This window comes from Anarhichas minor, unplaced genomic scaffold (genome assembly GCF_050575085.1).
Source record: "Anarhichas minor isolate MPS153535 unplaced genomic scaffold, ASM5057508v1 ptg000027l, whole genome shotgun sequence".
Taxonomy (NCBI): Eukaryota; Metazoa; Chordata; class Actinopteri; order Perciformes; family Anarhichadidae; genus Anarhichas; species Anarhichas minor.
Window position 1 is genome coordinate 4,514,200 of NW_027466473.1, and position 24,479 is coordinate 4,538,678.

General features: G+C 43.2%; 3 protein-coding genes across 4 annotated transcripts; all 3 read right to left on the reverse strand.

The window, feature by feature from the left end:
* Positions 1-221: 221 nt before the first annotated feature.
* On the reverse strand, positions 222-5,045 carry ppp1r14aa (protein phosphatase 1, regulatory (inhibitor) subunit 14Aa). The gene is given in 5 exon segments (XM_076101115.1): positions 222-251; positions 254-397; positions 2,682-2,714; positions 2,977-3,057; positions 4,842-5,045. Coding segments are annotated over 5 exon segments (492 nt in total).
* Positions 5,046-6,628: 1,583 nt separating this feature from the next.
* dlb (deltaB) lies at positions 6,629-10,727 on the reverse strand. The gene is made up of 7 exons (XM_076102351.1): positions 10,677-10,727; positions 10,337-10,576; positions 10,178-10,235; positions 9,798-10,055; positions 8,303-8,664; positions 7,468-7,684; positions 6,629-7,347 (listed from the first exon to the last, which is right to left on the reverse strand). The coding sequence occupies exons 1-7, from the start codon at positions 10,725-10,727 to the stop codon at positions 6,629-6,631; spliced, it is 1,905 nt and encodes a 634-aa protein (XP_075958466.1).
* Positions 10,728-20,784: 10,057 nt separating this feature from the next.
* LOC142959947 (uncharacterized) lies at positions 20,785-24,201 on the reverse strand. Of its 2 annotated transcripts, none has more exons than XM_076101468.1 (5): positions 23,916-24,201; positions 22,952-23,165; positions 22,229-22,645; positions 21,987-22,040; positions 20,785-21,899 (listed from the first exon to the last, which is right to left on the reverse strand). In XM_076101468.1, exons 2-5 carry the CDS (start codon positions 23,076-23,078, stop codon positions 21,463-21,465), a joined length of 1,035 nt encoding a protein of 344 aa, XP_075957583.1. In that variant the 5' UTR covers positions 23,079-23,165; positions 23,916-24,201; the 3' UTR covers positions 20,785-21,462. The 2 variants fall into 2 exon arrangements, with proteins under 2 accessions (XP_075957583.1, XP_075957584.1); XM_076101469.1 differs by having other exon boundaries at positions 23,472-24,201.
* Positions 24,202-24,479: the final 278 nt, after the last annotated feature.

The following is a 24,479-nucleotide window of genomic DNA, read 5'->3' on the forward strand; positions in this document are numbered from 1 at the left end:
CACTCTATTATTTTAAGTGTTAAAGGAATGGTTTGACATTATGGGAAATATAAAAACAAATGTTGTGGTTGTGTTTTGTTGGTCAGGAGCAGTGACTTCCTGGAGCCTCATCATCACTTTTTCCTTCTTTACCTTGCACGGTCCAACAAGACTGGTGTTTTTTGTTGTGGTGTCATGGCAGCGTGTGCACTGTGTCATGGTTGAGGAGGGGAGGGGGGTCGTCAGAGGGCCTGGTTCTGGCCCTGGTTCTGTGGTGGGAGTGCTGTGGGTTATTAAAGTGGTAGGGCTCGTGGCGGTAGTGGCTGTGGCAGATGACCGGATGCTCGATGCCCTCGCTCTGCAGCTCTTCCTGCTTGTGAACTCCCTCCAGCTTCGCCACCAGCTCTCTGATGAAGGTCTGAGGAGGAGCAGGGGTCACATGGAGCTAGTGAGTGGTTCAGTAGGTCTATTACATTTGTCAGTGTGAGCACAATCCGTTATTCGACAATGTAAGTAAGTATTTTTTTGTCATCCGGGTTTATTTTCAATGCGAGTCCCAATTCCCACAATAGCTCATCTAATATCAATGTTGAAGTTGACATTTGGCACGAACACAGCAAATCAATTATTTTCTCATGTTTGTACAACATTTGGTAAAAACTTTATGAGAGCACACAGACAAATGTAGCCGTTGGGCTTGAGGCTCAGAGCTACAGACAGGAAGTTGAAGAGCACTGAGAGCTACAGACAGGACGTTGAAGAGCACTGAGAGCTACAGACAGGACGTTGAAGAGCACTGAGAGCTACAGACAGGAAGTTGAAGAGCACTGAGAGCTACAGACAGGACGTTGAAGAGCACTGAGAGCTACAGACAGGACGTTGAAGAGCACTGAGAGCTACAGACAGGAAGTTGAAGAGCACTGAGAGCTACAGACAGGAAGTTGAAGAGCACTGAGAGCTACAGACAGGACGTTGAAGAGCACTGAGAGCTACAGACAGGAAGTTGAAGAGCACTGAGAGCTACAGACAGGAAGTTGAAGAGCACTGAGAGCCGGTCGAACACATTGTTGCTTTTGGTCTTTTCAAGGGATTTATTGGCATTCGGAAAAATAAAGGATATCACAAAACTTTTTCCTTGAACTTTTTAATTACTGTAACTTCATTCATCTCTCCAGCACTTGTTTCACTTGAAACATCCTTGATTTCAACTAAGACACTCTATATGGACGTAGCACTCGAAATATACAACTGGCATATTCATTCATAAACATTGTCAAACACTGACTGTCAATAGGAGGTGTGTGTAAGATGGGAGCATGTTTCAAAAGATGTTAAACTGTTATAATCTATACTATACATAAAAGTATATTTTCCACATATTATGGGCAATGCCTGCAGAACTTTGGCCTTTTTAGAAAAGAAATGAAGAGCTTTTGTAAAGCATAGCTGTTACAGAGGAAGTGTGTGATCATTTTTAGGGTGGAAATCCCAGTTGGGGTGCACCATTAATGAAACCACTATTACAGTAAAAGCCAATTAGCTGGATAAGCAGTCCACCATTTTGTTCCAAGACCAACATTAAATGATAAACAATACAGCCTTTACCAGAGTATTAACCCAGCAATTAGAAGTGAAGCACCAAAAATAGTGGGAAATATATGTAGCGTTTAGTCATTTACACCATTTTTTGAGTGTGTTTTGAGTGTGTCATATGTCCATAGATGGAAAAGGGCCTGCGAGAGCAGCAGAGTCTTGGGAGGATGAGCCGAAGGCCACTGACAATGCAGGTCCAACTCTGTCTACTGTTCTGAGTTGTGGTGTAAATGTGTTGCTCAGGAGTTACTTTTTAACACTGAAAATAAGTCACCAGACTGTGATGTCAATGCACATGCCAGACAACTACACTTCTTTGAGGTCACCTCTTCTACTGCTTACTTTGTATAATGGTGAGTTTATAGTCTGATGTATCCAGATATGGTGTGTTATGGCAACAGCACAAGTAGAGGTGGCCAAAACAAGCAGCCCCGGTCTTTAATTAATACTGACTGTAAACATTGGTTTGACTACGGATTCATTTCTGTTTTCTTTCTATGGACATTAATCAGCAGTAATAAAGTTGATTCTAGTCTTGGCTGGTCATTTTGAGGCTACTTTACAATAACAAAGTGTCGAAATCTCATCACACAAGCAATGGAAGTTAGAGACAGCCAGCCCTCGATGCCACACACTGTTCAGTTTAAACAGGAGGAATGATCAGAGCAACCAAAACCTTGTTTCAATATACATATGGACACTAAGTGCTGGTTTAAGACACTCGAATATAAACATATGTTATAACGATGCTCCACATCAGAGTCCAATAAAAGAAGTCGTAGTAAGAAAAGCAGCAGCTACACTGACTCTCCCTGCTCTTTTGCACTGAGTTTGCATCTCTGACCACCAGGCCGCGGCGAGGCCAACGCTTTAGTCCAGAAAGACTCAATAGTTTCAGGCTTAAAACGGAGAGTGAAAGGCTGAGAGGGCACAGAAAGCCATTGTTGAGGGATGCGGAGTGACTGTGGGTCGCGGTGTCGGAAGCTGTAGTTTCACTTTAAGTGCGTGTGACACAGTGTGTGTGTATGCAGGTACACTGTATTGCATTATGTAATGCATCATGACTAAATATGTAATTTAATAAATGTCATTACCGAGTTAAAACGTACCTCTGTGTTGCTACTGCACCTTCGGAGAAGCTCCTGTCAACAAAAGGGGGATAATGTTGTAACAAAGCAGCCACATAATCATATGTAAATTTTCAATATTCTACCATAAACACTACAGTGTTTCCCATAAAACTGCATAATGATATTAACTCTTTCAAAACATGTCTATTTGAGTGACTTTCTGAACAGAATCCGTTGATCTCGGTGCAGAAACCTTCTGATGGTGAAGTTGAATGAAACCATTAGCAATGCTGTAGAAGGTTATGCAGTATTATACACACGCAGGTTACGTTACCTGTAACCTTTTGACTCGCTCCTCGTCATTAGGCAGGTCAATCAAGTCATCTATGTTCACCTCGTCTGGCATATCACCTTCCTGATGCAAACACATGGACACACAAAATCTTCATGAGTCACCATACACAATGTCACACACATCTATCATCTGGTTCAACTGATTGAACCTTGCTCTTCCCCACCTCCCTCATGTCTTCAAATATAACCGATAGAGTTGCCCCATATAGTACCATTTATTCCAATGCTTCATCGAGACTTACAGTACATCACACTTCTAGTAAGTGTAATATTCAAACCCACACAGTTATTCTTTTATAGCTGCATCTCTACTTAAAATGGAAAATTCGAGATGTTCTGTGTGTCATACGTGTTGTCCTGTAATTCATCCAAACACATCTGAGATTGTTTGAAACTTGAATCGAGTGTAACATCCAAAGCCTGAACGCGTTGCATATCCATCATTTGCATGTTTAGGCTCTGGGGAGCTGAACAGCAACAATGTTCATGTAATACTGGAACAGTGGCTCGCTCTGTTTGAACAAACGGCCATTGTTCCAGCTGAGCAGGGCAAAAAGGGACAGTCCCATGCAACCGTCCACATCACTGCACTGACTCAAGCTCTACAGCCAGCCACCTTCATCTGTACAAAAAAGATAATTGTCTGTTAGTTATGCTATCATAATTGGGCATATGAAGAACAAAACAGATTTAAAATATTTAAAAAGGAGACACATCATGAAAAAGTAACTTCTTCAGTGCTTGTGCAAATACATTCTGTAGTGCCCATCAACCCCACAAACTGTGATCTAAGCTGACCCGGCTGCTTATTGGGCTGCTTGAATCAGAAAACATGTAAGTCAACGACCCAATCAGATTAGGCTCCTCTTCCTATGTCACATGCATGCTCATTAGAATATACCGACCCCAGTCAGAGTATCTCCACCCACGGCAGCTTGACAACTACAAAGGTGCGCCATATTTAATAAAGTGGGTTTTTTTAACAATTAACAATGTAAACATGTTCTAGTAGAAGCCCAAAACACACGACTGAACCTGAAAATGAGCATGATATTTCCCCTTTAAATCATATTCAGAACTATTTGCTCCTTTATTTTATACATAATCAACGGTTTTAATAGGCGCTTTATGTGAATACTCCATCGGCTCTCTTTGAAAGCTGGTCCCTGTTTGGTCCTTTTTGCTTCACAGAGCTGCCTTATCGTTGAGATGATCTCCTGAATTCTATTTTTCTCGCTATCAACATATTTGGCGCTTACAACACGAACCCCGCATTCTAATGTCCAAAAAATGCATGTCCCCTCTCCATGTCCCCCTCATTAGAGACCACGAATTGCTCCCGCTGGGTGCCTCAGCAGCCAGATGTGCAGTGTTTACCTCCTCCTGGGACCCTTTTATACAACGCCTTCCTTCCTCCGTAACCTTTCCCTTTTTCCAAATCGTTCATCCTTCTCTCCGTTCCACACTGCCCATGTAAGGCCAGCCCCGAGAAAGATATAGATCTCCGAGAAGGGGACAGATGTGGACCTCACATCTACAGGATGCTTATGACCTTGTAAGGAGAACCAGGCTGCCCCACCTCTCCTGTCCACAGGTCCACCTCGTAGATCACCCACATGGAGGCCTGCAGCTGAGTCTCAGGACTGTGTCATCCCAATGTGCCTTCATGTCACACTCTTGTTCAAGTATAATTACTTTATATTTAAAGGTTTTTGCCATGTTTTACTGTAGGGACTTACACCTACAAAAAATTGTCTTATTATATAACACAGTGGGAAATATTCTAAAAAAGCAGAGCAGCCTAAGCAGATCCCTATCTGGTCTGCTCGCTGCTCATCCACCCACCTGACCCGAGTACAGCCGGACCAGGCTCTCATCGATCCACTTCTCCAAGTCCAGCCGCCTCTGCAGCTCCTTCCGGTTGTACTTCACGGTAACCCGGGCGTGCCTCTTCGGGATGGGACCGCCGTGATCCTGATACAACCCCGGATCTGATGAATGGAGTTCATCCGTTTCCTTGAGCGTCGGCCAAGTCCCATCGGCTGCCATGGCTGCTCTGGACTGGTCCGACTGGTTTCACGTCCCCCCTTTTCAAACACAGGAGGAGAGAGAGAGAGAGAGAGAGAGAGAGAGAGAGAGAGAGAGAGAGAGAGAGAGAGAGAGAGAGAGAGAGAGAGAGAGAGAGAGAGAGAGAGAGAGAGAGAGCACTGGACTGGACTGGGAGGAGACGACGGCACAGACTGCTGAGCAGAGGCCTTTTTTCCCTCCTGAGGTGTTTATTTATAGGATTTCTATACAAACAGCCAAGTAAACCATGATTACATTTCATTCAAATACAGCCCATAAAGTGTTGTATTGTCTGATACTACAGGTTTCTGGTTTGATGTTATATCTGTTTGTGCATTACAAAGGCTGGAAGGATATTACTGAGTCTACCATCTGAGTAAATATGACTTAAGTCTGCTAGCTGTGTTTGTAGCTTATGTTTCACATGTTACATGTTGCAGTGTCTCAACCAAACTGAGCCAAAAGCCAGCAGCGTGACAAAGAGGTCTACTGTACATGCACATCTGTATGCTCAGATAGCACAGCAGAAACACATAATAAGAAGTATTCTCTTCTCAAATGTGAGGATTTGCTGCTAGCTGTAAATTGAGCATCATTGGGTTTTGAATAAAACAGGTAACGTAGCTTTTTTTAAACAAAAAAAGCAGCCAACTAATTGAGAAAACAATCACAAGAGAGACTTCAATTCAGAGTCGCATCAAAGCAAATCTTTTATTCCACATTACAACCACATGATGAAATTAAATAATGTGAATGAAAACATGTAACATAACACAAACTTTGGTATGAACACAAAATGGCACATGAAGGAGCAATGTGATCAGTAGTATATAAGCTATATAAATATAAATTACAGTAATGGCTGACTTTGCGTGACAAAGCACTTTTCTTTCTTACACCCCTCTGCTCTAAATATCTTTGGGATATTTCACACGGCCCTCACAGCCCCATGAAACATCCAGGTACGGCATCAAGCGTCGGTCTTCATTCGGCATCATATAAATATATATTTCTACATCTGTGACAATCAAAGTGAAGCCTTAAACATAACTTTTCAAATAAATAAATAATATAAAGAATACAAAATGATGGTACGCACAATAAGGAAAAAATGTCCAAAGGAAGATTGAAAAGCAAAACAAAAAAATGTAGTGTTTTAAAAAACAAATGAGAAACAAGCAAACATTAAAAACAATAACCCAATAAAACATTTTTTTTTTTTGGGCAGGTTTTCCAAAGAGTGTGGTGACTTCCTGTATTTGGTTTGAGTTGTAGGTCCTATGAAGAGTGGATCATATTATTTGTTTCTTTGGGTCTTGAACATGAAAGAGCTTTGCCCCATATACTTTTCAATAATCTTTGTAAATCATCTTCATCAGAATAGTTCATTTGTCAATATTTAGCTTCTTACGCTTACATTTTGAATGGTACATTATCTTCTGCATGAGCAGAGTGGTTTTCACCTTGTGAATTCGCTCCTTTTCTTCACTGGACGTGAAGAGCGAGGAGCAAGTGCTAATATTCCTTTACCCCGGTGTGAACATGTATTTTTTCTCTCTGGGGTTTCATCTCAGCCCTGCACCGGAGCCCAGGCCGGCCTCGTCCCTCCACATAAAGTCCTGGCGCTCGCCTCTGACCAGGCTGCTCTCCACAGTGTTCTGCCTGTAGCCGGATCTTCCGTCCGGGCAGAGGGAGAGGCTGAGGCGAGCCGTGCCGTTGCTGATCTTGAACAGGCCGTTGGGGCCGAGAAAGGCCTCTCGTTCGCTCCCTCCCAGGTTGTTGACCGTATCCAAGTCGTTGTACACCGCGCTGTCGCTCAGCTGCTTCCTACCCTGCAGCCCCCTCCTCCTCCTCCTCAGGAGGACGATCCCCACTGCCAGGACCAGCACCAGGACGGCCAGGACGCAGGAGACGGTGAGGGTGGCGGAAGAGGGCTGGGAGGTCTGGCGCAAAGCCGGCTTGAAACTGGGCTGCAGCGTGAACTCACAACTCGGACCCATGAAGCCCTTGGGGCACTGGCACACGGGCCCGGTAAAGTGGGTAAAGCAGGTGCCGCCGTTCTGGCACGGGCGGGCGCCACAGGCGTCGGAGCGCACGCTGCAGTTCTTGCCCGTGTACCCCAGGGTGCATGAGCAGGTGTAATCGTTCACACCGTCCTGGCAGGTGCCGGCGTTCTGGCACGGGGTCGAGGCGCAGTCGTCGACGTTCACCTGGCAGTTGGCACCAGTGAAGCCTGCCTGACAGCGGCACAGGACGCTCTGGCCAAGGTCCAGACACTCACCACCTGCAGCAGACGAAAAGAGAAGTGTTACATGTTACAGTCTCTGCATGAACTAGTGCAGTATTGATGCAGGAGTGTTGACAGCGACAGTTTACACTTCAGCCACAAGGTGTCGCCACTCACCGTTCAGACAGGGCCTGTTGCTGCAGCGGTCCAGCTTCTTCTCGCAGTTGGAGCCGGTGTAGCTGGGGGGGCAGCGGCAGGTGTAGCCGCCGGTCGTCGCCTCCACACAGGTGCCGCCGTTGAAGCAGGGCCCGTCGGCGCACGTCATGGCGATGATCTCGCAGTTCTTGCCGTAGAAGCCCTGCGGGCAGGTGCACGAGTAGTCGTTCTCCAGGTCCTGCGGACGGAGGGAGGGGAAATGCATTCACGTTAAGGGGGGAAGTCTGGTGCTGGGGGTGTTCCATTTGTTTTGAAGGGCAGCTGTTCATTTTCAGTATGCATTCAATATGAGATCTAGGGAAACGTATCTAGCTTCAGCAGCAACAACTAATGCGTTATAAGTCATTGCCAAAATGTAAGCTTTTGCACCACTGCGCTCGCATTAGAAGACACACTTTGGGTCCCCTGCTACTAGTGCAACAGCTGTATTTGAGATGCTGACTCTGCTGTCTGCAGACACCACCAGATTGCATTCCCTCAAGTGCAATATTATTCTGCTATTGCAAATTCCTTGTCTCCTCACCTCACCTATCTCAATACATTAAAATACTATTTATGCTGGTGTGTTTAGTATTAAACACTTTTATTTTCATTTTGTTCTTTGTTTTTATATAGTAGATGTTCATAATGTAACAGTAGCATAAAGTTACTGTTCTTATACTTCTACTGCTGCGACACTTGAACTTCCCTGCATGTTATCCACACCGTTTATCTCATCTTATCTGCGTTTCTGTAATGCAACATTAGTATGAGTGCACCTTCAAACCGAACAGACTTAATCCCATCGTACACTCACGTTGCAGCTGCCTCCGTTCTTGCAGGGGTTGCTGTCGCACTCGTTGGTTTCCAGCTCGCAATTGGTGCCTCCATAGCCGGGCCGGCAGGTGCAGGTGTAGCTGCCCTGGCCCGTGTTGGTGCAGGTGGCTCCGTTGGCGCAGGGCTTGTGGTTGGTGCAGTAGTTAAGGTCCTGGTCGCAGAAGAGCCCCCCCCAGCCCTCCTGACAGTTGCACTGCCACGGCTGGCTGCACGTCCCGTGGAGGCAGCCCGGGTAGCGGACGCACTCCTTGCAGGAGGGGCCCTGCCAGCCCATGCGGCAAGTACAGCCCCCAGGGGCCTCGCAGTAGCCGTGCTTCTCGCTACAGTCCGCCGAGCAGATGGCTGGAGAGAGAGAAAAGGAGAAAAGGGAGGGTGTGTGATTACAATGGGCACGCCTTCTCATACATCACACACACACACACACACACACACACACACACACACACACACACACACACACACGTACAGGGCCCCCTGTCTGACCCCAGCCCTGCACAAGACTTCACTGTTTGTTAAGTATCAAGCCAAGCAGCTGGTAGGCACACTGCCGAGAAAAACGCTTTCTTTTATCTCCCAAACACACACACACACACGCGCGCACACACACACACACACACACACACAACCAGATCACCTTGAAAAATGTGTGTGTATTGGGGGCCAATGGCTCTTTCTCTCATTGTAACAGAGAACAAAAGGCAGATGGAACACCACAGACCGTCTTGCAAAAGAGTAACACACAACACTGCGGGACGTCAGTCAGATAAAGGAAACCCTCTGAAAAGATTCCTGTCTTTGTAAGACATCAAGAATCAACCTGAAGAGAATGATGAAAACACTTTTCATCCCCACCTTAACAAAACGTGAGTCTTATTTTTTAAGTCTAGGGGGGAGTAAAGGTTTGGGTGGTCTTTCCTTGCAAATATTTAGTCCCTCAGCGATTTGTGTACAAACGGTTTGGTTGTCTCAACTCTCAATTTCTTCACTTGCTCAGATGTTAATATGTTGTTTTGTTTTGTTTGTGTTTGGAGAGTCAGGGATTGGAAACTCGTGTGAAGCCCTCCTCCATTTGAGTAACTGTTTTCAGAAGAATGCTGTTTACTGAATGAGTTTATACTGCTTTTATCCTTTTTACCCATTTTACCCCAATTTGTACTTTTATTTGCCTTATTATATCTAATTGCAGAGCTAAAGTGTTTACATTTAGTTTAGAATTGTGTAAAATAGTTTGTAACTTTGTTTTGAAAGGTGCTATATAAACAAAGTAGATCTAAATAGGCTTTTGTCCCAATTATAAATTACTTATTCGCTAAAGAAATGTGATTTTTGTGATATTAAAAAAGACTACAAATTAACAGGTTAAAATCAATGTATTTTAGGGAATGTGAGGTTGAATAGTGTTTTTCCGCCCAGAAAACGACATTGTTTAAGTGCCTTGCTCGAGGGCTCTTGGGTACTTATTAGCATACACTTACACTCAGAGCAATAGTTCCCCTTCCAGCCCTCCAGGCAGATGCGGTTGCCCTCCTCGTCGCAGGTGTAGTGGCCCAGCGTGTCGTCCCTCGGCCGGCAGTACTCGGCGCAGCCGTCCCCGAAGTAGTACTCGTCGCAGAAGACGTGGTAGGAGTAGCGCAGCTCGCTCTGCTCGCCGAAGTGCACGTCCTGGGACCAGTCCTCGCCGATGGCCAGCCTCCTCCTAGTCGCCAGGCGGCTCACGAGGTTGTTTTGGTTGTCTGTGGAGAGGGATGGGACATCTTTAAAACACATGCTGCGATGATGCTCGGATGGAAAGACTATTCACAACAGCGCGTGTGATGTATCTCGGTTAAAGTTCCAGTGAATAAGTAACCCTTACCTGTGTATTCAGTAGGAGATTCCGCGTTCCAGGCTTCAATGATCAACGAAAATGTTCCCTAAAACAGAGGGGAAAAGCGCGTTTAGTGCAATGACCGTGATGCATATCTCATATTGAACATATGCAATTAGTAGATCAACTTTGTGATGTTCTATTTACCGGCCACTTGAAGTGGAAGGGCACCCTGATGGGAGCGCTGCTGGAGATGGAGGTGTGATCGGCCCTAATGACGTTGGTGTGTCCGGTGCCGAAGGTGCATGGCGGCTCCGCGGAGATCACGTCCTCTGGGTGTTTTAGGCAAATCCTGAAAAATATGTGACAGTCCCGGTGTCTCCTGCAGATGCGCTGCGCCGTGTGGAACGAGTTGATTTTAAGCTCAAACACACCGGAGGACAAAACCTGCATTGGCAAGAAAAAAAAACACACATCAGACACACACACGCGTAAAAGACATTTTGAGTGAGTCATTTGTTTTAACCACCAACAGAAGCCAACTTACCACTTGCACTAAAGCCAGCGCCAGGAGGTATCTCAGGTGTAGATGTGCCATTTCCTCTCAGAGTTCTGCTTTTCACTTCTAAGTATATGTCCGCATTCGTCTTGTGCAATAATATTCCTCAAAATATGTCAAAGCAAAACTCAAAAAGCTGTCATCACTTTGAACTCTGCGATCCCGTCGGTTTCTCTTAAATCCGTGTCTCCTGATGATAGTCTTCTCCTGCGTCCTGTTTTTTACGCACTCCTCTTGTTTTGGGTTTGGTTCTGGTGCGTAAAAGGCGCTGACTGGTTTTTATATCTTCTGCTGCTGCGCGTCACGGGCAAAGAGGTGGAGCCGGAGCAGACCTCGAGGGACACGGGCGGTGGGGGGATCGGCTGGGGATTTAGACGACCCACATAACACCTGGACGGGGTCCTTTATAGGAATATGCATAAGAAGCTGGCGCGGGGCAGATATGTGTTTGCATGAATCCTAACCGCATGAGGAGTGTGAGATAATGTGTGGGGATGGAAGTGAGACGCCATTAAAACGTTGGTTCAACTAAAAGGCCTAAAAAAACCGCAAACTACGCAACTTTTAGTGATGAAGAACATTTCATATATTTGTTTCATAAGTGAATGACTGGAAAACGGACGACTATAGACCCAATATGAAACACGTCATCCAAGTCAATATACTTTCATTCAGATTTTGGGGACTTTGTCAAACAATGAATCTAATGAAGACCTCCTACATTTCATCAAACATCAGCAGTTAACTTTAACACCAATTTATAGATCATTGTTTGAAAAGTGTTTTTCTTTTCTTTTTGGAGCTTCACACTAAACAAAGATCAGAAGGAAGCGGTGAAGAATGGCGTATAGCTTCTTCTTTCTTTACATCCAACATTATAATTGCTCTGGCGCGTGTGGGGTTGACAAAGAGTGGGCAGGGCCCCGGATAAGGAGTTATCGTGTGCGTCTATAGGCCTCTTCTGTCGCGCTCCTGCGTCTGGAGGAGGGTGCGGGGAAGAGGAAAGAAAGGGGTGCTCACGCGTGTGTGTGTGTGTGTGTGTGTGTGTGTGTGTGTGTGTGTGTGTGTGTGTGTGTGTGTGTGTGTGTAAGTGAGGCGGGAGGGGGGTCCTGCAGAGTTTGGACTATCATGTTGCTTTTGTCTGGAGCTCATGCGAACAGCTGTATGGTAATCAACGGCACATGGTCGACCGTGTGGGGGCTCAGAACCCGGCTATTGTCTTCCAAAAGCGTCCCCTCCCCCCTCCCCCACACACACACACACAGTGGCGCGCGCGCACACTAACCCCGTATTGATTTTAGGAAAGACTCTGTCGGTTCCAGCACCTGTCGCTAGCAAGGACGTGGTTAGAGGCTAAACACACCTAAACTTTGTGTTATGCACACAAAGAACAGAGCCAACCTCCTGCACTCATAGAAACCTGCATGACTCATTTAATATAACTCAGCAAAAACAGGATGGATGTTAAAGGCTTTTAAAAAAAGTAAATATCGATTTGTGTTTGGTTATTTTGGTCGTTGCATGCAGGTGAGTTTAACTACTTCTGTATCCCAACAGTGACGTTCATTGGCATATAGATGTGATCCATCTTCACATAAACAATCACTTTATTGATATAAAATAGCGAGTTCAGACAGTGGACAAAACATTAGAACAAAAGTAAAAGATTTCAACGTGGCATCCGCATAAAATGTCTGCCCTGTTTATTAATCCCACACTGCAAACGTTACGTGTCTGTGTATGGTGATAGTAGGTGGGTGAGTGTGGGGGGGGGGGGGGTCCTATTGATATTATAACGAGCAAAGAGGACGCGTGCCTGAGGAGGCACCCTGTATATCCTGGCACGCTTCCCTGCAGGACAACAGGACAAACGGCGGAGGAAAGGAACAAACAGTTGTATGTAAAGTAAGCAGAGGAGTAAAAAAAGGCTTTTAGGTCAAACTCGAGTCCAGAACAGTGATTCTAATAAGCGGGATCAAGGATCTCCAACGAATTCTAGGGGTGTCCCTTACAAAATTTGGACAATTTAGATTTTACTGCAATTTCTGTAGGTCATCCAAAAAAAGATAAAAATGACTGTAATTACAATTTTTACAATTAACAGTGTATTTCCAACTCTTACTTTTTTAAAATGTGCTCTGCTGACTGCGTTAGTTTGATGTGTCAGCATTAAAATCATCATAAAAAAGCTAAACACTAAAAACCTAGAACACACATTCGTCACACATTAAAAGCAGTTCTGTAAGTTTTGATTTGTGATTTGAATATGGAAATATCGGTGCAGTCTCGGTTGTGTTTGGGGAGAGAGTTCCAGAGGGAGGGGGCAGCTATGGAGAAGGCTCTGTCACCCCATGTCCGGTGCTTGGTCCTGAGTGGAAGAGACAGGAGGTTGGCATCAGAGGAGCGGAGCCGACGGGATGGAGTGTGGTGGTGGAGCAGGTCGGTGAGCTAGGAGGGGGCCTGATTATGGAGGGCTTTGTGAGGGAGGAGAAGGACTTTGTATTGGATCTCCAGTGGAGATTCTGGAGAACAGGTGTGATGAGCAGCAGAGTTCTGGATGTACTGGAGTTTATTTAGGATTTTGGATGATGTGCCATGAAGAATACTGTTGCAGTAGTCGATTCTAGTAGTCGAGTTTCAGCAGCAGATGAGGAGAGTGATGGGCGGAGACGGGCTATGTTTTTTAAGTGGAAAAAGGCAGTTCTGGTGATTTGGTTAACGTGGTGTTCAAAGGAGAGGTTGCTGTCGAACATGACTCCGAGGTTGCGGATGTGTGGGGAGGGAGACAGAGTGGAGTTGTCGATGGTGAGGCAGAAGTTGTGACTGGTTATAGTGAGGGTTTTGGGACCGATGATGATCATGTCAGATTTATCAGTTGAGTTGGGTTGAGTTTCAGTCTCACAAAGATGGGACAAAAGTTGTAGCTAAAAAGAAGCTCTCCCTCCCCCTAATATTTTAAAATAGCACACACTGTATGATCTCAGAGGAAAACTGGTAAATAGATGGTTATTACAGCCAGTGAATAAGAGAACATAAGCACATAATGGCACCACCTCTGTGGCTGCTCTTGGTCTTGAGGATTGAGGTATTTTACCCTGGATTCCAAATAAAATCTAATTTCTTTAAAACAATTCTTACAAAAGAATGGAAGGATGTAAAGAGAAAAAAGCCCCGCCCCTGCTCTACATGAAAAATAAATCATATTATTTAAGCAAAAAACATACAGCGTGATCACCTGTTTCCAAATGTCATAATTTAAAAATTCTTCATCTATGGCTAACACTTTTTGACACTTGTGTCTATGAACCCTGGTGTGTGTATGTGTGTGTGTGTGTGTGTGTGTGTGTGTGTAGCACATCTTCCTATCCATCATACCACATCTCTTACATCCCACAACCCAAACATTAGCTTGTATTTCTTCACGAGGGACAGAAACGCTTATTTGAAACGTATGTCCATCTACAGCGGCGGAGGAGGACGCGGGTGTCTTTGTGTCAGGAGAGCAGATGGACAGTGCGCCCGCTCTCTGCTCTGTTGTCATCTGTATTACTTGCAGGAGTGTGACACGAGTGTGCCACAGGGCATGGGAACCAAAGAGGAGTCATGTCATACCCCCCCCCCCCCCCCAGGCCGACCTCCCACTAGTTTGAGTGGCCGGCATCTGCCTCATCTACAGCCCACAGCAGCTTGGAGATCCTTCTCCCCGAGGACACTTGAGGAGAGAGAGAGGGTGGGCTGCTGCAAATCTGACCCCCACAGGCTCTCGGGGGAGAAGTCGACCTGTTGTGGACACTTCTGCAGCCCCAGCCTGCTGTCTGACTGTGGGACAATAGGAGGTGTGCGTACATAGTCTAAAATATATGCATGTCATTCGGCTGATTGTCTGATCTCATTAAGATGCTGGATGCTGAAGTGTTGTTGGGTACCTAAACATGCCACATCCCCCATTGTGCTAATTTATGGTTGAGTCAGAGGGGCGTGAGGCTTCTGGAGGAGCATTATTAGGCAAATCACTGGCTGGACAGAAATATTATACTGTATCTCTTGACACTTCCTTTGTGTTGGGAGACATTTTAGGCCGTTGTTGTTCCCTTGGGCCATGGCTACTTAGTCAATCTACTTTTCCCTTAGCCCTCATACACGTGCAAAACCTTCACATACAAAACCTTCATTCACAGGGAGCATTTAGAAAAATAACCCAAATGTTGACCAAAGTGCTTTACAGAGAGACTTTAAAATGTAGAAATACATTTAGATAATTAAAATACATTATACAAAACAAACCAGGCACCATAAGAACACTGTCTGCTTTAAACTAAGCTTGAAATTCTGCCATTGAAATACCACGTTAAATTATCATCACCTTTACCCAGAATGCACCTATGAAAACACCTGAAACCAATTAGATCAGGAATCAAAGCTATAAATAGGATTCAGGTTTTCTCTTTGGTGAACAACATTCAAAGAGAAGGTTAGAGGACTGTAACTACAATTATACTGTATTTAGTTTTCAGTATAATACAGTAATATGTTCATTTCATCTTCAGTTCAAGTCATTGTGTCGGATACTATTATAAGTATTGAGAAAAAAAATATTTGTGTTCATAGTATATATTTACATCATGCTAATCAAAAAGATGACGTGTTATCAGAGCAGCAGTCAGCATGTGGAGAGAGATGTTTATTTGGTGTTTGTGATGCAAAAATAATTTTTTTAGAAGAGTTCATATAGTTTTGAATAAAAAAGTGTTTGCTTTTGCAAACACATACAATATTTTGTGTGTACGTCAATAGCTTTTGTGTGCAGAGGTTCGGTAAAGAGGCCAAAAGTTTCAGAAATAGGGTTTTAGCAAAAACTGTAAAGTTTTTTTAAAGTGGCAACATTAAACATGACATTTCCTTCATAATCATTAATATTGATGTTATTTTACCATTATTCCATTGCATCCATACCATAATGTGCCATTCATCACTAATAATCCATCAACTTGATCTCCATCATTGTCACTATTCCATAAACTTCAAATCAGTGCCTCTTCTTCTCTCCTTTGCTGCAGGGTGGCTCTCTAACATTGTCCATAATGAGATCTATGATGTCGGTATGTTGGGTATTGGAGACAAAGAGTTGGGCTCAGGTGTCTCATTCCTGTTTTCTTGCCCATTATTCGTGAACAGCTTGCAAGCTCTACACTGTTTGTAACAGTGTAGAGCTGCTCTACCACTGAGCCACAGTCGCCCCCGACTAGTAAATAATCAAAATGATCTTTTTTATAATGTATGATTCATTATAATGTGATAATAAGTTACTCATTGTGGTCATGAAGGAGAAAAGTTGATTTGTGTGTTGTTCTTGCATAGATTTTATTATTTTTTACTTTACTTAAAGCAAACAATGAGCACTTAGAGTAACTATTGATTAAAGCCCTGCAGGCATGATGTATTTTAGGTAAACCAGAATGATAACATCACACTGGTTCTCCTCCTTCTCTAAAACACGAAAAAGTAAAAAAAAATCACCAGAGGGGTGAACACTGACGTGTTTTATATCGTAGGAGAAAACTTTAAAATCTCTTCAGCTTGTGTTAACCACAGACCTTAAATCAGACATCGAACCAACAACACATTAAATAAAAGTGCTGACTCATGTCTAGGTTCATTCCTGCATAACTCTATTATAATGCATTATAATAGGGATTATGATACATTATAAAAAGATTATAATGTATTAGAACTATAGGAATTATAATACACTGAGTGACCATATATATGATGTATTACACATCATAAGTAATAAGTAACCTTATAAGTCATTGTAAAATGCGTTATGTGTTATCATTATTGTTATAAAGCATTATGACATTTGTCTTGGTGCTTATAACAATGTGTTGCAGTGCTATAAACAGATTATTACAGTTTATAAATATGTTTATAATGCATTATAGACATGGGTGTTATCAAAAGGTACATTGACAAACATCTTATATGACAGTTTTCTAATATACAATCAGATTATTGCCTCAACGTATGGACCAAACAAATCTGTCTCTGTGAATCACTGATCACGTCAAAACTCCCCCCCAAGTCAACAGATCCGATGAGGTAAATAAAACCCAACTGTTTGGCTGAGCAGCAGATGTGATTACCCTTTTGTCGGGGCACAAAAGGAGGCACGACAATTATTTAATCCTGTCCAGGCGCAGCGACGGAGCTGCCTTTCCTCCAGTCCTTCCTACCTTCGGTCCTCCGGTGGCAGATGGCAGATGAAAGAGGGAGCTGGGAGGAACGAGGGAATGAAAACAGGTGGGGGGGAAAACTGAAGAAAAGGAAAAGGGCACCAGGGTCAACTGGGGCAATAGAAAGGGGGAGGAAACCTACATATACACTGGCAGAGGGAGAGATCGATGGATAGATTTTATTTTCCCCTTTACATTGTGCCTCTCTAAGTCCATGCCTCTTTTGGCCAGATGTCCACCAACTCTGTAGAAACGTGAGTAAATGTCTACATGATAATGCTTGGAGAAAGATGAAGAATAAAGCAACATATAATGGCTCTACTGACATTTCTGGACAATATTTGTCCAGTCAAACTCCTCTTTTATATGCAATATGTTTATATGTACTACCACTATAGTTTAAATTAGCTGTATATATTATATACCACTATAGTTTAAATTAGCTGTATATATTATATAGTATATACCTTGTATCTGCTGATCTGTATCTGTGTTTCTGCTGATGCAGCATGAGATTCAACCACATGAATGCAACGCCTGTTGAGTAATAGTACGGAGCAGTTGATGCAGGAATTCAATATTTGAATTTAATCAGGCACAGGTTTAGTGTAAATATTCACTTTCCAAGTAAGAATAGAGCGTATTTTATTCTAAAGAAAGGAGACGGGGCAGAATAGAGTTTTATTGTACTCAAAGTGAATAATGCCCTTTCAGAGAGGCTTGAGTCTCAGGTTTAAGGGCTCCGTAAAGAACTGAAGGTAAAAGACCAGAGCACAATGTGAATACAGCTGCCTATTCAGGACGCCAGCACTCCCCCCCCCAAGCCAGACACTAATGCTGCCCCCTGCCTTCCAGCTATATGGAGGGAAGCCCCCAGCGGACTGCTGCATTCCGCCCTCCTCCCTCCCTGCTGCGGCACGCAGGACCGGCCCCCGGCAGCTGTTTAGCCAACTGAGAGCAGAAGGGGCTGCAGCAGGGGAACAATGCAATGTGAATTAACTCTCCCTCTTTATGTGTGTGTGTGTGTGTGTGTGTGTGCTTGCGTGCGCTCGTGACAGTGTTTTTCATGAGTAATTAAGAATGGAACTCTGCAAATCAGGCAACCCCCCCATCCTAAAATCTAATCCCATAACATCCTTACAGACGCATCTTTATGGTAAAAGGTGGAAACGTTCAAATGTTAACTTCGAACTTCAGCTAGGCCTGAACAAACTTTGTCAATGGAAAGAAGAGTCTTGTTTTATTCACATACATTTGTAAATTATAAGCATGTAAGGAGAGTAAACCCTTGTGTTGTCCTCCCGACTGCCATACACCTGTTGTCCTCTGGGGTCAAAAATGACCCCACCTGGTTTGACTGTTTTTAAAGCATATAGTATAAATTGTCAATCAATTCTGTTTTACACCTTTAGTCTTACTTCAGTCCAACACATTACAACAAATGTTTCCCTTAATTTTGGAATTTAGGGCCAATAGACCTGTTTTTGAGTGAAAATACAATGAAACAATGAATTATTTTGACTTTATATTATTTTTTACTATTTGACTTATCACAGAGAGGTACATATCAAAGTTTAGTGAGGATGCTGTTCTTGAATCATTTGAATTTTTCTAATGGCAGCACATAATCACACCTGTTGTCCTCTGGGGTCAAAAATGACCCCGTCAGGTTTGACTGTTTATAAAGCATACAGTATAAATTATCACCCACCTCTGTGTTTCAACTCCTTAGTCAACTTTATTCCAAGTCATTACCTGACATATAAAACATGTCAACATTCATTTCTGCAACATTTAATGCTACCTTCAAATTTACTAACACCTGTTATCCAATTATAGCAATTTGAACCTGCAGAACATTATTGTAATTCAAATTGCTACCAAAGTTTATGTGTCAGGTACTTAGTTTTTTGTTGACTACCTAAATAGCCCTTTAAATAACCCCCCCCCCCCGACACCCAAACCCGTATACATCCAGAATCCCTGTTACGGGACTATGGAGAAATATGCAGATCACCATAAAATCTCACTGATTGACCTAAAATTGGAAAGAGATATTTTTTGGGTGTTTTAATGGCTTTACATATCACTTTACATATCAACATGTTGAGTTTGTGTTTACCCAGTTGTCCCCATTAAATTAGGAAAAGTCATTCAATATTAAACCAAAAATATGATGTCTCATTTATTTAGAACATTTTGTGTTGTCCTGGGGTCAAAAATGACCCCAGGACAACACAAGGGTTAAGCAGAGTAAAGTATTGATTTAAATCTTTGTTGTTGTTGTTTTTACCATTTTTGTGGTCAACTCCAACATCTTCTAGTAATCTGAAAATCCAAAGCAATCAATCTGTGTCAAAGTCTCACATTTTATGATGCACATTTGCAGCTCAGCATCACTTTAAAACCCTGAATTCGAAAGACGTCCCCCCGTTAGATGGCTAAAAAATGCATTTCATATAGAATTGAATTTGACAGTATCATTCTATGCTGATTAAATACTGCGACATTGCTTTAGAGATTACCCAATTGCCCTGGGAGTGTTAGGCAATAAAGCTACCAACATAAATGGAGCTAAAAAGAAACTCCCCATCTGTGACGGTAATAATGGTTCTGGTTCTGACTCTGCGTGTGTCTAAAGCAATGCTACTATACGAATGGAGCACTTCAATCTGGACTACAACAGTTGGATTGAAATCCAATCAGCATGCTAAAGACTCAACAGGCAGTGCAATAAACCCAAAAGAAATAATGCTCCTTACTTGTATTGTTGAGAGTCAACAGGAAGGAAACACATGGCCAGGCCCAACAATAGAACTAGAAATCACTATTGGCTGCAACTTTAGTGATGCACCTTGTTGCAAATCCTCCTCAAGAATGCATCCAGTGTCCTTCTCATTCTCTCCAGCAGTTTGGTGGAGCATCCACTGCATAACCAGTAAGAGATGTTGGATTGTAAGGGAATATTTTACACTACAAGTCACAATACAACTGACTTTCACTGATGGGGCAACATCCCCATTAATATGCCAACAAGCAGCTTCAACAATCTGTAACTTGATCTTGTGAATAGGTATATTACTGCAAATGAATTGTTACCACATAACCCATATATTGTGATTTAAGTAGTTTGAGTTGTAAATATATTCCTCAGCGCCCTTAAAAGACTATTTCAATTGTATATAGCCTGGTACATTGTCCATTGTTGAGAAGAGCAATCTCTGGACATGGCTTCATCTTGTGTCTCCTCAGCAGTCTGGCCTCTCAAGACACCGTGCTGCAGAGCCCCCTGCTGCAATTTATATGAAGCTGCAAAACTGTCTGGATGTCTGTGGCTGTTGGACCTTTGTCTCCATCAGACGTTGGTGTCAAGATGTGTTTGAGTAAAGGACAACCAAAGATTCATACTTTACACTTCCTGAAAGACTATGCTCAAAGGACAAGTCTACCATCTCTGGTCTAGTGTCATTCTACTTTGTTCAGATTGTAAATACCCCTCCCACTTCAGATATACATCTTTAAAATGAATTACACACATATATTTTCATTTGAAAAAAAGGGAAGTAATTTCCTAAATCAGCTGGGCACTGTAGGTTACTCAAACATCAACATCTGGATACACAGGTAATACTCGTTAGGATCAATTCATTGTTGGATTTGTTGACAACGGGAAAACACTTTTTTTTTAAACCATTACTGCTGCTTTTGGGTTTCTAACAGTCTATTTGCATAATCTGAGTATGAAGCAGTTCATATTTTCAGTAGATGAGAAAGATCCATATGGACTTGCACATTCTGATCACTGGCTTTCTGAGTGTCCACGAGAGCACTTTGCAGAATCACAGCTAGTAAAGTTACATCTGTTCTGTTTAAATACATGAGGGGTTTATTTCATATTCAAAAGAAATTATTGAAACGTTCATATTCAAGTGTTCATGTTTGCAATGTAAAAAAAAAAAAAAACACAACTTATTCAGTTACAGGTATTTAAAAAAATATCATATTACCTTGTTTAGCTTTCAGACAAATAGACCATATAATGGCCAGGTGCAGAAATCCACTCACCATTACAGTACATGTGATAATCTCCAGACACTGATGCAACTACAACTCATACCAGGACATACCAACGGATTTGACCGGACTTTTTCAAAATCAAAGGTGCAGTCTTTGCATGTCAACGTTAAACGAATGGAAAGGCTATAAATGTGGTGTATGCTTAATTAAAAAAAAAAAAAAAAACTTTACAGCATAAGTGGTAGGAGACTCACTTTCAGTAGCAAAAAACAGCAAAACCTCCACATGTCCTTTCCTCATGGCTAACATAACTTTCTCAACCCATTTTCCTGTAACCTCACAGACAGTAAATCCATCGATGCAACGTGTCTACGAATACAGTTTTAAAATAGAACAACAGAAAATCTGTTGGTTCCTATCAAAAAGTACAGTAACCAGCGGTGGAGTCCGACGGAAGTTAAAGGTTCCTGCACCTGAAGGCCATGTATGCAGTCAGTGGTACAACTGGGCATCCCCGTCTGGCGCTATAACGCCGGACGCCCGTTCAGTTTGTCGTGCATGAGTGCGATGGCTCCGCCCGTGAAGTCTCTGAGAACCTGCACCGTCTCCCGCTGGAGCTGCAGCGACTCACGCACAAACTCCTGCTGGGTCTCTGCCAGCTGCTGCACCGACTCAGACAGAAGCTCTAGGGAGCGCGAAACCGTCTCCAACAGGATGTTGGTGGCGTGCTGTTCTTGAAGGCTCAACGATGCACTGTGTAGAACGCTGTCCCTAGTGCTCTGCGAGGGCTGACCCGGCGTTGGAAGCGCGGCTGTCGACGGCGCGGAGGACGTCTGTGGCTGTCCTTGTTTCTGGATGCCGTTGTTCCCTTGGTGATCCTCTGTTGGTTTTGCAGTCCAGGTGGAAGGAGGCGCGTCATCCCTTTGGTCATCGTCCGAGTCTCCGAATGCGGCTTCAGCATCTTGAGTCAAAGAAAAAAAAAGGCACATCGGTGTTTTCTTATGACTCAAACATGTTGCGAAAATTCTTCTTAATCTTGAAAACTCACCTTCTGTTGCAGGTACCTCGTACTGCACATCAAAGGCAGATTGTGAAGTGTCCCCTGCAATATTCAAAGCATTTAAAATTGTTTAAAACAAAAACATGAAAGGGCAAAATGTGAGCCAATAGTTGCACAAAATACTCAGAGAAGGGGGACAATGATTTGTTTATTAATATGTAATGTGTGTTATGTAGAAATTTGAACTTCACTGATGTTCAGACTGGGATTAAGACGTTTTTGGCACTTACTTGTGCTGTAGGAAGTTGCTGGGGGCATAGCCACATCCAACGCACCATTAGGAGAACTCTGCATTCCAATCATATCCTCCTCATCCATTTCTTCTTCCTCATCTGGCACATCGTCATCATCTCCCAGCGGGCCAAAGTCAGCCGAGCTCTGGTCTTCCTGGTTCATCTCCAGAATCTGCAGCACTATTTTCTCAGTCTGATTAAGGTCTCGAGAGAGACGAGAGTTGAGGCCCCTGTTGGGCACCGTCCCTGACCGCATGGCAGCCACTTTCCGCTTGGTGTCACACTTCAGATCAGACCATTTCTTGATGACCTCGATGACCTCCCGTTGGCACTCCCCGATCTCATTGACACGTGCAGTGATCTCTGCCCACGTGCGCTTCTTCACGTCTGTTTGCACACCACGATTGAATTTGCCTTTGGGGGGGGGGACACGACAAAATGTCTTTAAGCACTTATTTTTCAATGCCTTTTGTCAGTGATCAGACCACATTCAACATTTTATAATATTCACAGATTTACTAATGTCTAATATACTTGTGCATGCCCAAACCATATTATGGTTATACCATATTATTATTATATTTCCTGTGCTAGCTTTATTTATTTCATATTTTTGATTAACTAGCTACTATGCAATCACTCACTTCCTGGGTACCCAGGCACAAATCCTAAAGTGCAATCATCTTCACTCTGATGGGATCAGCACTTAAAATCACATACCCACAACAACCATCCGATGCTTCCTCACTTCATCCAACAGTATGTGGACTTCACTGAAAGAGAAGCGAGCTTTTCTTTTCTTGAAGCGAGTAATACTGTCTTGGTTGTAGTATACTGGTGAAGACATCCTCCCCACAGAGTCAATTGGTTTCCAGCTACTTTGTAGTCTCTGCTGAGCTTCAGCTTCTCCAGCTGTCTGTCAGCCGGTGTTGTGCTAACAACAAAGTTAAAAGAGCATTGGGGCGTTAATGATGAATCTACTCACAAGTGTCACTGCTGTATCAATTCATATTTGAGACTGAGATTGAAGGCTAGACACAAAAGGTTGACTTGGCGAAAGATAAGGTAAGTAACGTTAGTATTAATGCAGTGATAGCACTCGTTCAGGCTCAACAGCTGGGCAATGACCGTGTGGAGCAGGAATAACGTTAGCCTGTGATGGCTGAATAAATAATGAATGAATATTATCAACATTTGAACTGTAACATAGTAACATGCATAGGTCGAACTGTTCTCATACCGTTCTCATAAGCAGGGACATGGAGCAGGTTTCGCGTGATGATAACAATGTCAGTGCTAGCCGTGAGAGAGTGAGTGGACAATGGACGAAGCTATAGTCGCTTTACACACACGACATCCTGTTTAGCTAGTTAGCTATATGTAGAGCCCACTCGTAGTTATACTCAAATTAACTATACCTCGATAACCACTTTGCACTTGTATTTTTACGAGTAAAAGCTATTTAATTTCCTCATATGATGTAACGTGCATTGAGTCCACTAGCTTTGGTCTAATGTTACACAACAGCACACACTAGGTTAGCCGTTAGCTCTCTTTGCAGCAAGACAACGTTAGCTAACGCTACTTTAGTCAGAAATGGCTAATGAAGCACTTGGTTCACGTAACCTCACTTCACGAGGAATACCATAACGGCAAAAAATAGTTAATGAGATGGTGAACATACCCCCAAGTCTAAGAAGTTGGGATTTGGTCCAGAAACGTAATGATAAACTTCCTTATCGACAAGATAGCTACTGTCAAGCTAGTCAGCACGAAGCTAACGCTACACGAAAGATGTCCGGTTAACGTTCGTTGGCTTGCGTTAGCTAACTAAGTTAAAGCAGCTGGCTAAATAATTATTGACGGACATAACATTAGTATAGCTATAGTACAGGGCCTTTAAGTATTGCTTCCACATGTAACGTAAAACGATAACCACGATTCATCTTGTGATTTCGCTGATTACGTTGCTTCGTGTTATTTCTATACTTTCCCCGTTGTAAAAATGTGCATTTATTTTGAAGGAGCACGCGCATTCTCTGGTGTCGTAGGCTAACTTGATTCGACACACGCACACACACACACACACGGGGCAAATGTGTAGCTCTGTAACAGCAATTTATGCGATAGGTACGGTACATAATAATATAATGAAGTATCTATGAATTTATCTATGGATTTGGTTGCATACATAAACATTAAGGTTGGATGCATTTATTTGCAGAAGCTTGGCTAGAACTCCTTATTT

Bases quoted from the DNA above. Each gene is read 5' to 3' on its own strand.
- dlb (XM_076102351.1), bottom strand. From the start codon at position 10,727: ATGGCACATCTACACCTGAGATACCTCCTGGCGCTGGCTTTAGTGCAA. The intron at 10,236-10,336 runs GTAAATAGAACA...CCTCTGTTTTAG, and splicing joins CCTTCCACTTCAAGTGGCCG to GGAACATTTTCGTTGATCAT. The intron at 8,665-9,797 runs GTAAGTGTATGC...CTCTCTCTCCAG, and splicing joins GGGGAACTATTGCTCTGAGT to CCATCTGCTCGGCGGACTGT.
- LOC142959947 (XM_076101468.1), bottom strand. From the start codon at position 23,078: ATGTCTTCACCAGTATACTACAACCAAGACAGTATTACTCGCTTCAAG. The intron at 22,041-22,228 runs GTAAGTGCCAAA...TGAATATTGCAG, and splicing joins AGCAACTTCCTACAGCACAA to GGGACACTTCACAATCTGCC. The intron at 21,900-21,986 runs GTGAGTTTTCAA...CTTTGACTCAAG, and splicing joins CGAGGTACCTGCAACAGAAG to ATGCTGAAGCCGCATTCGGA.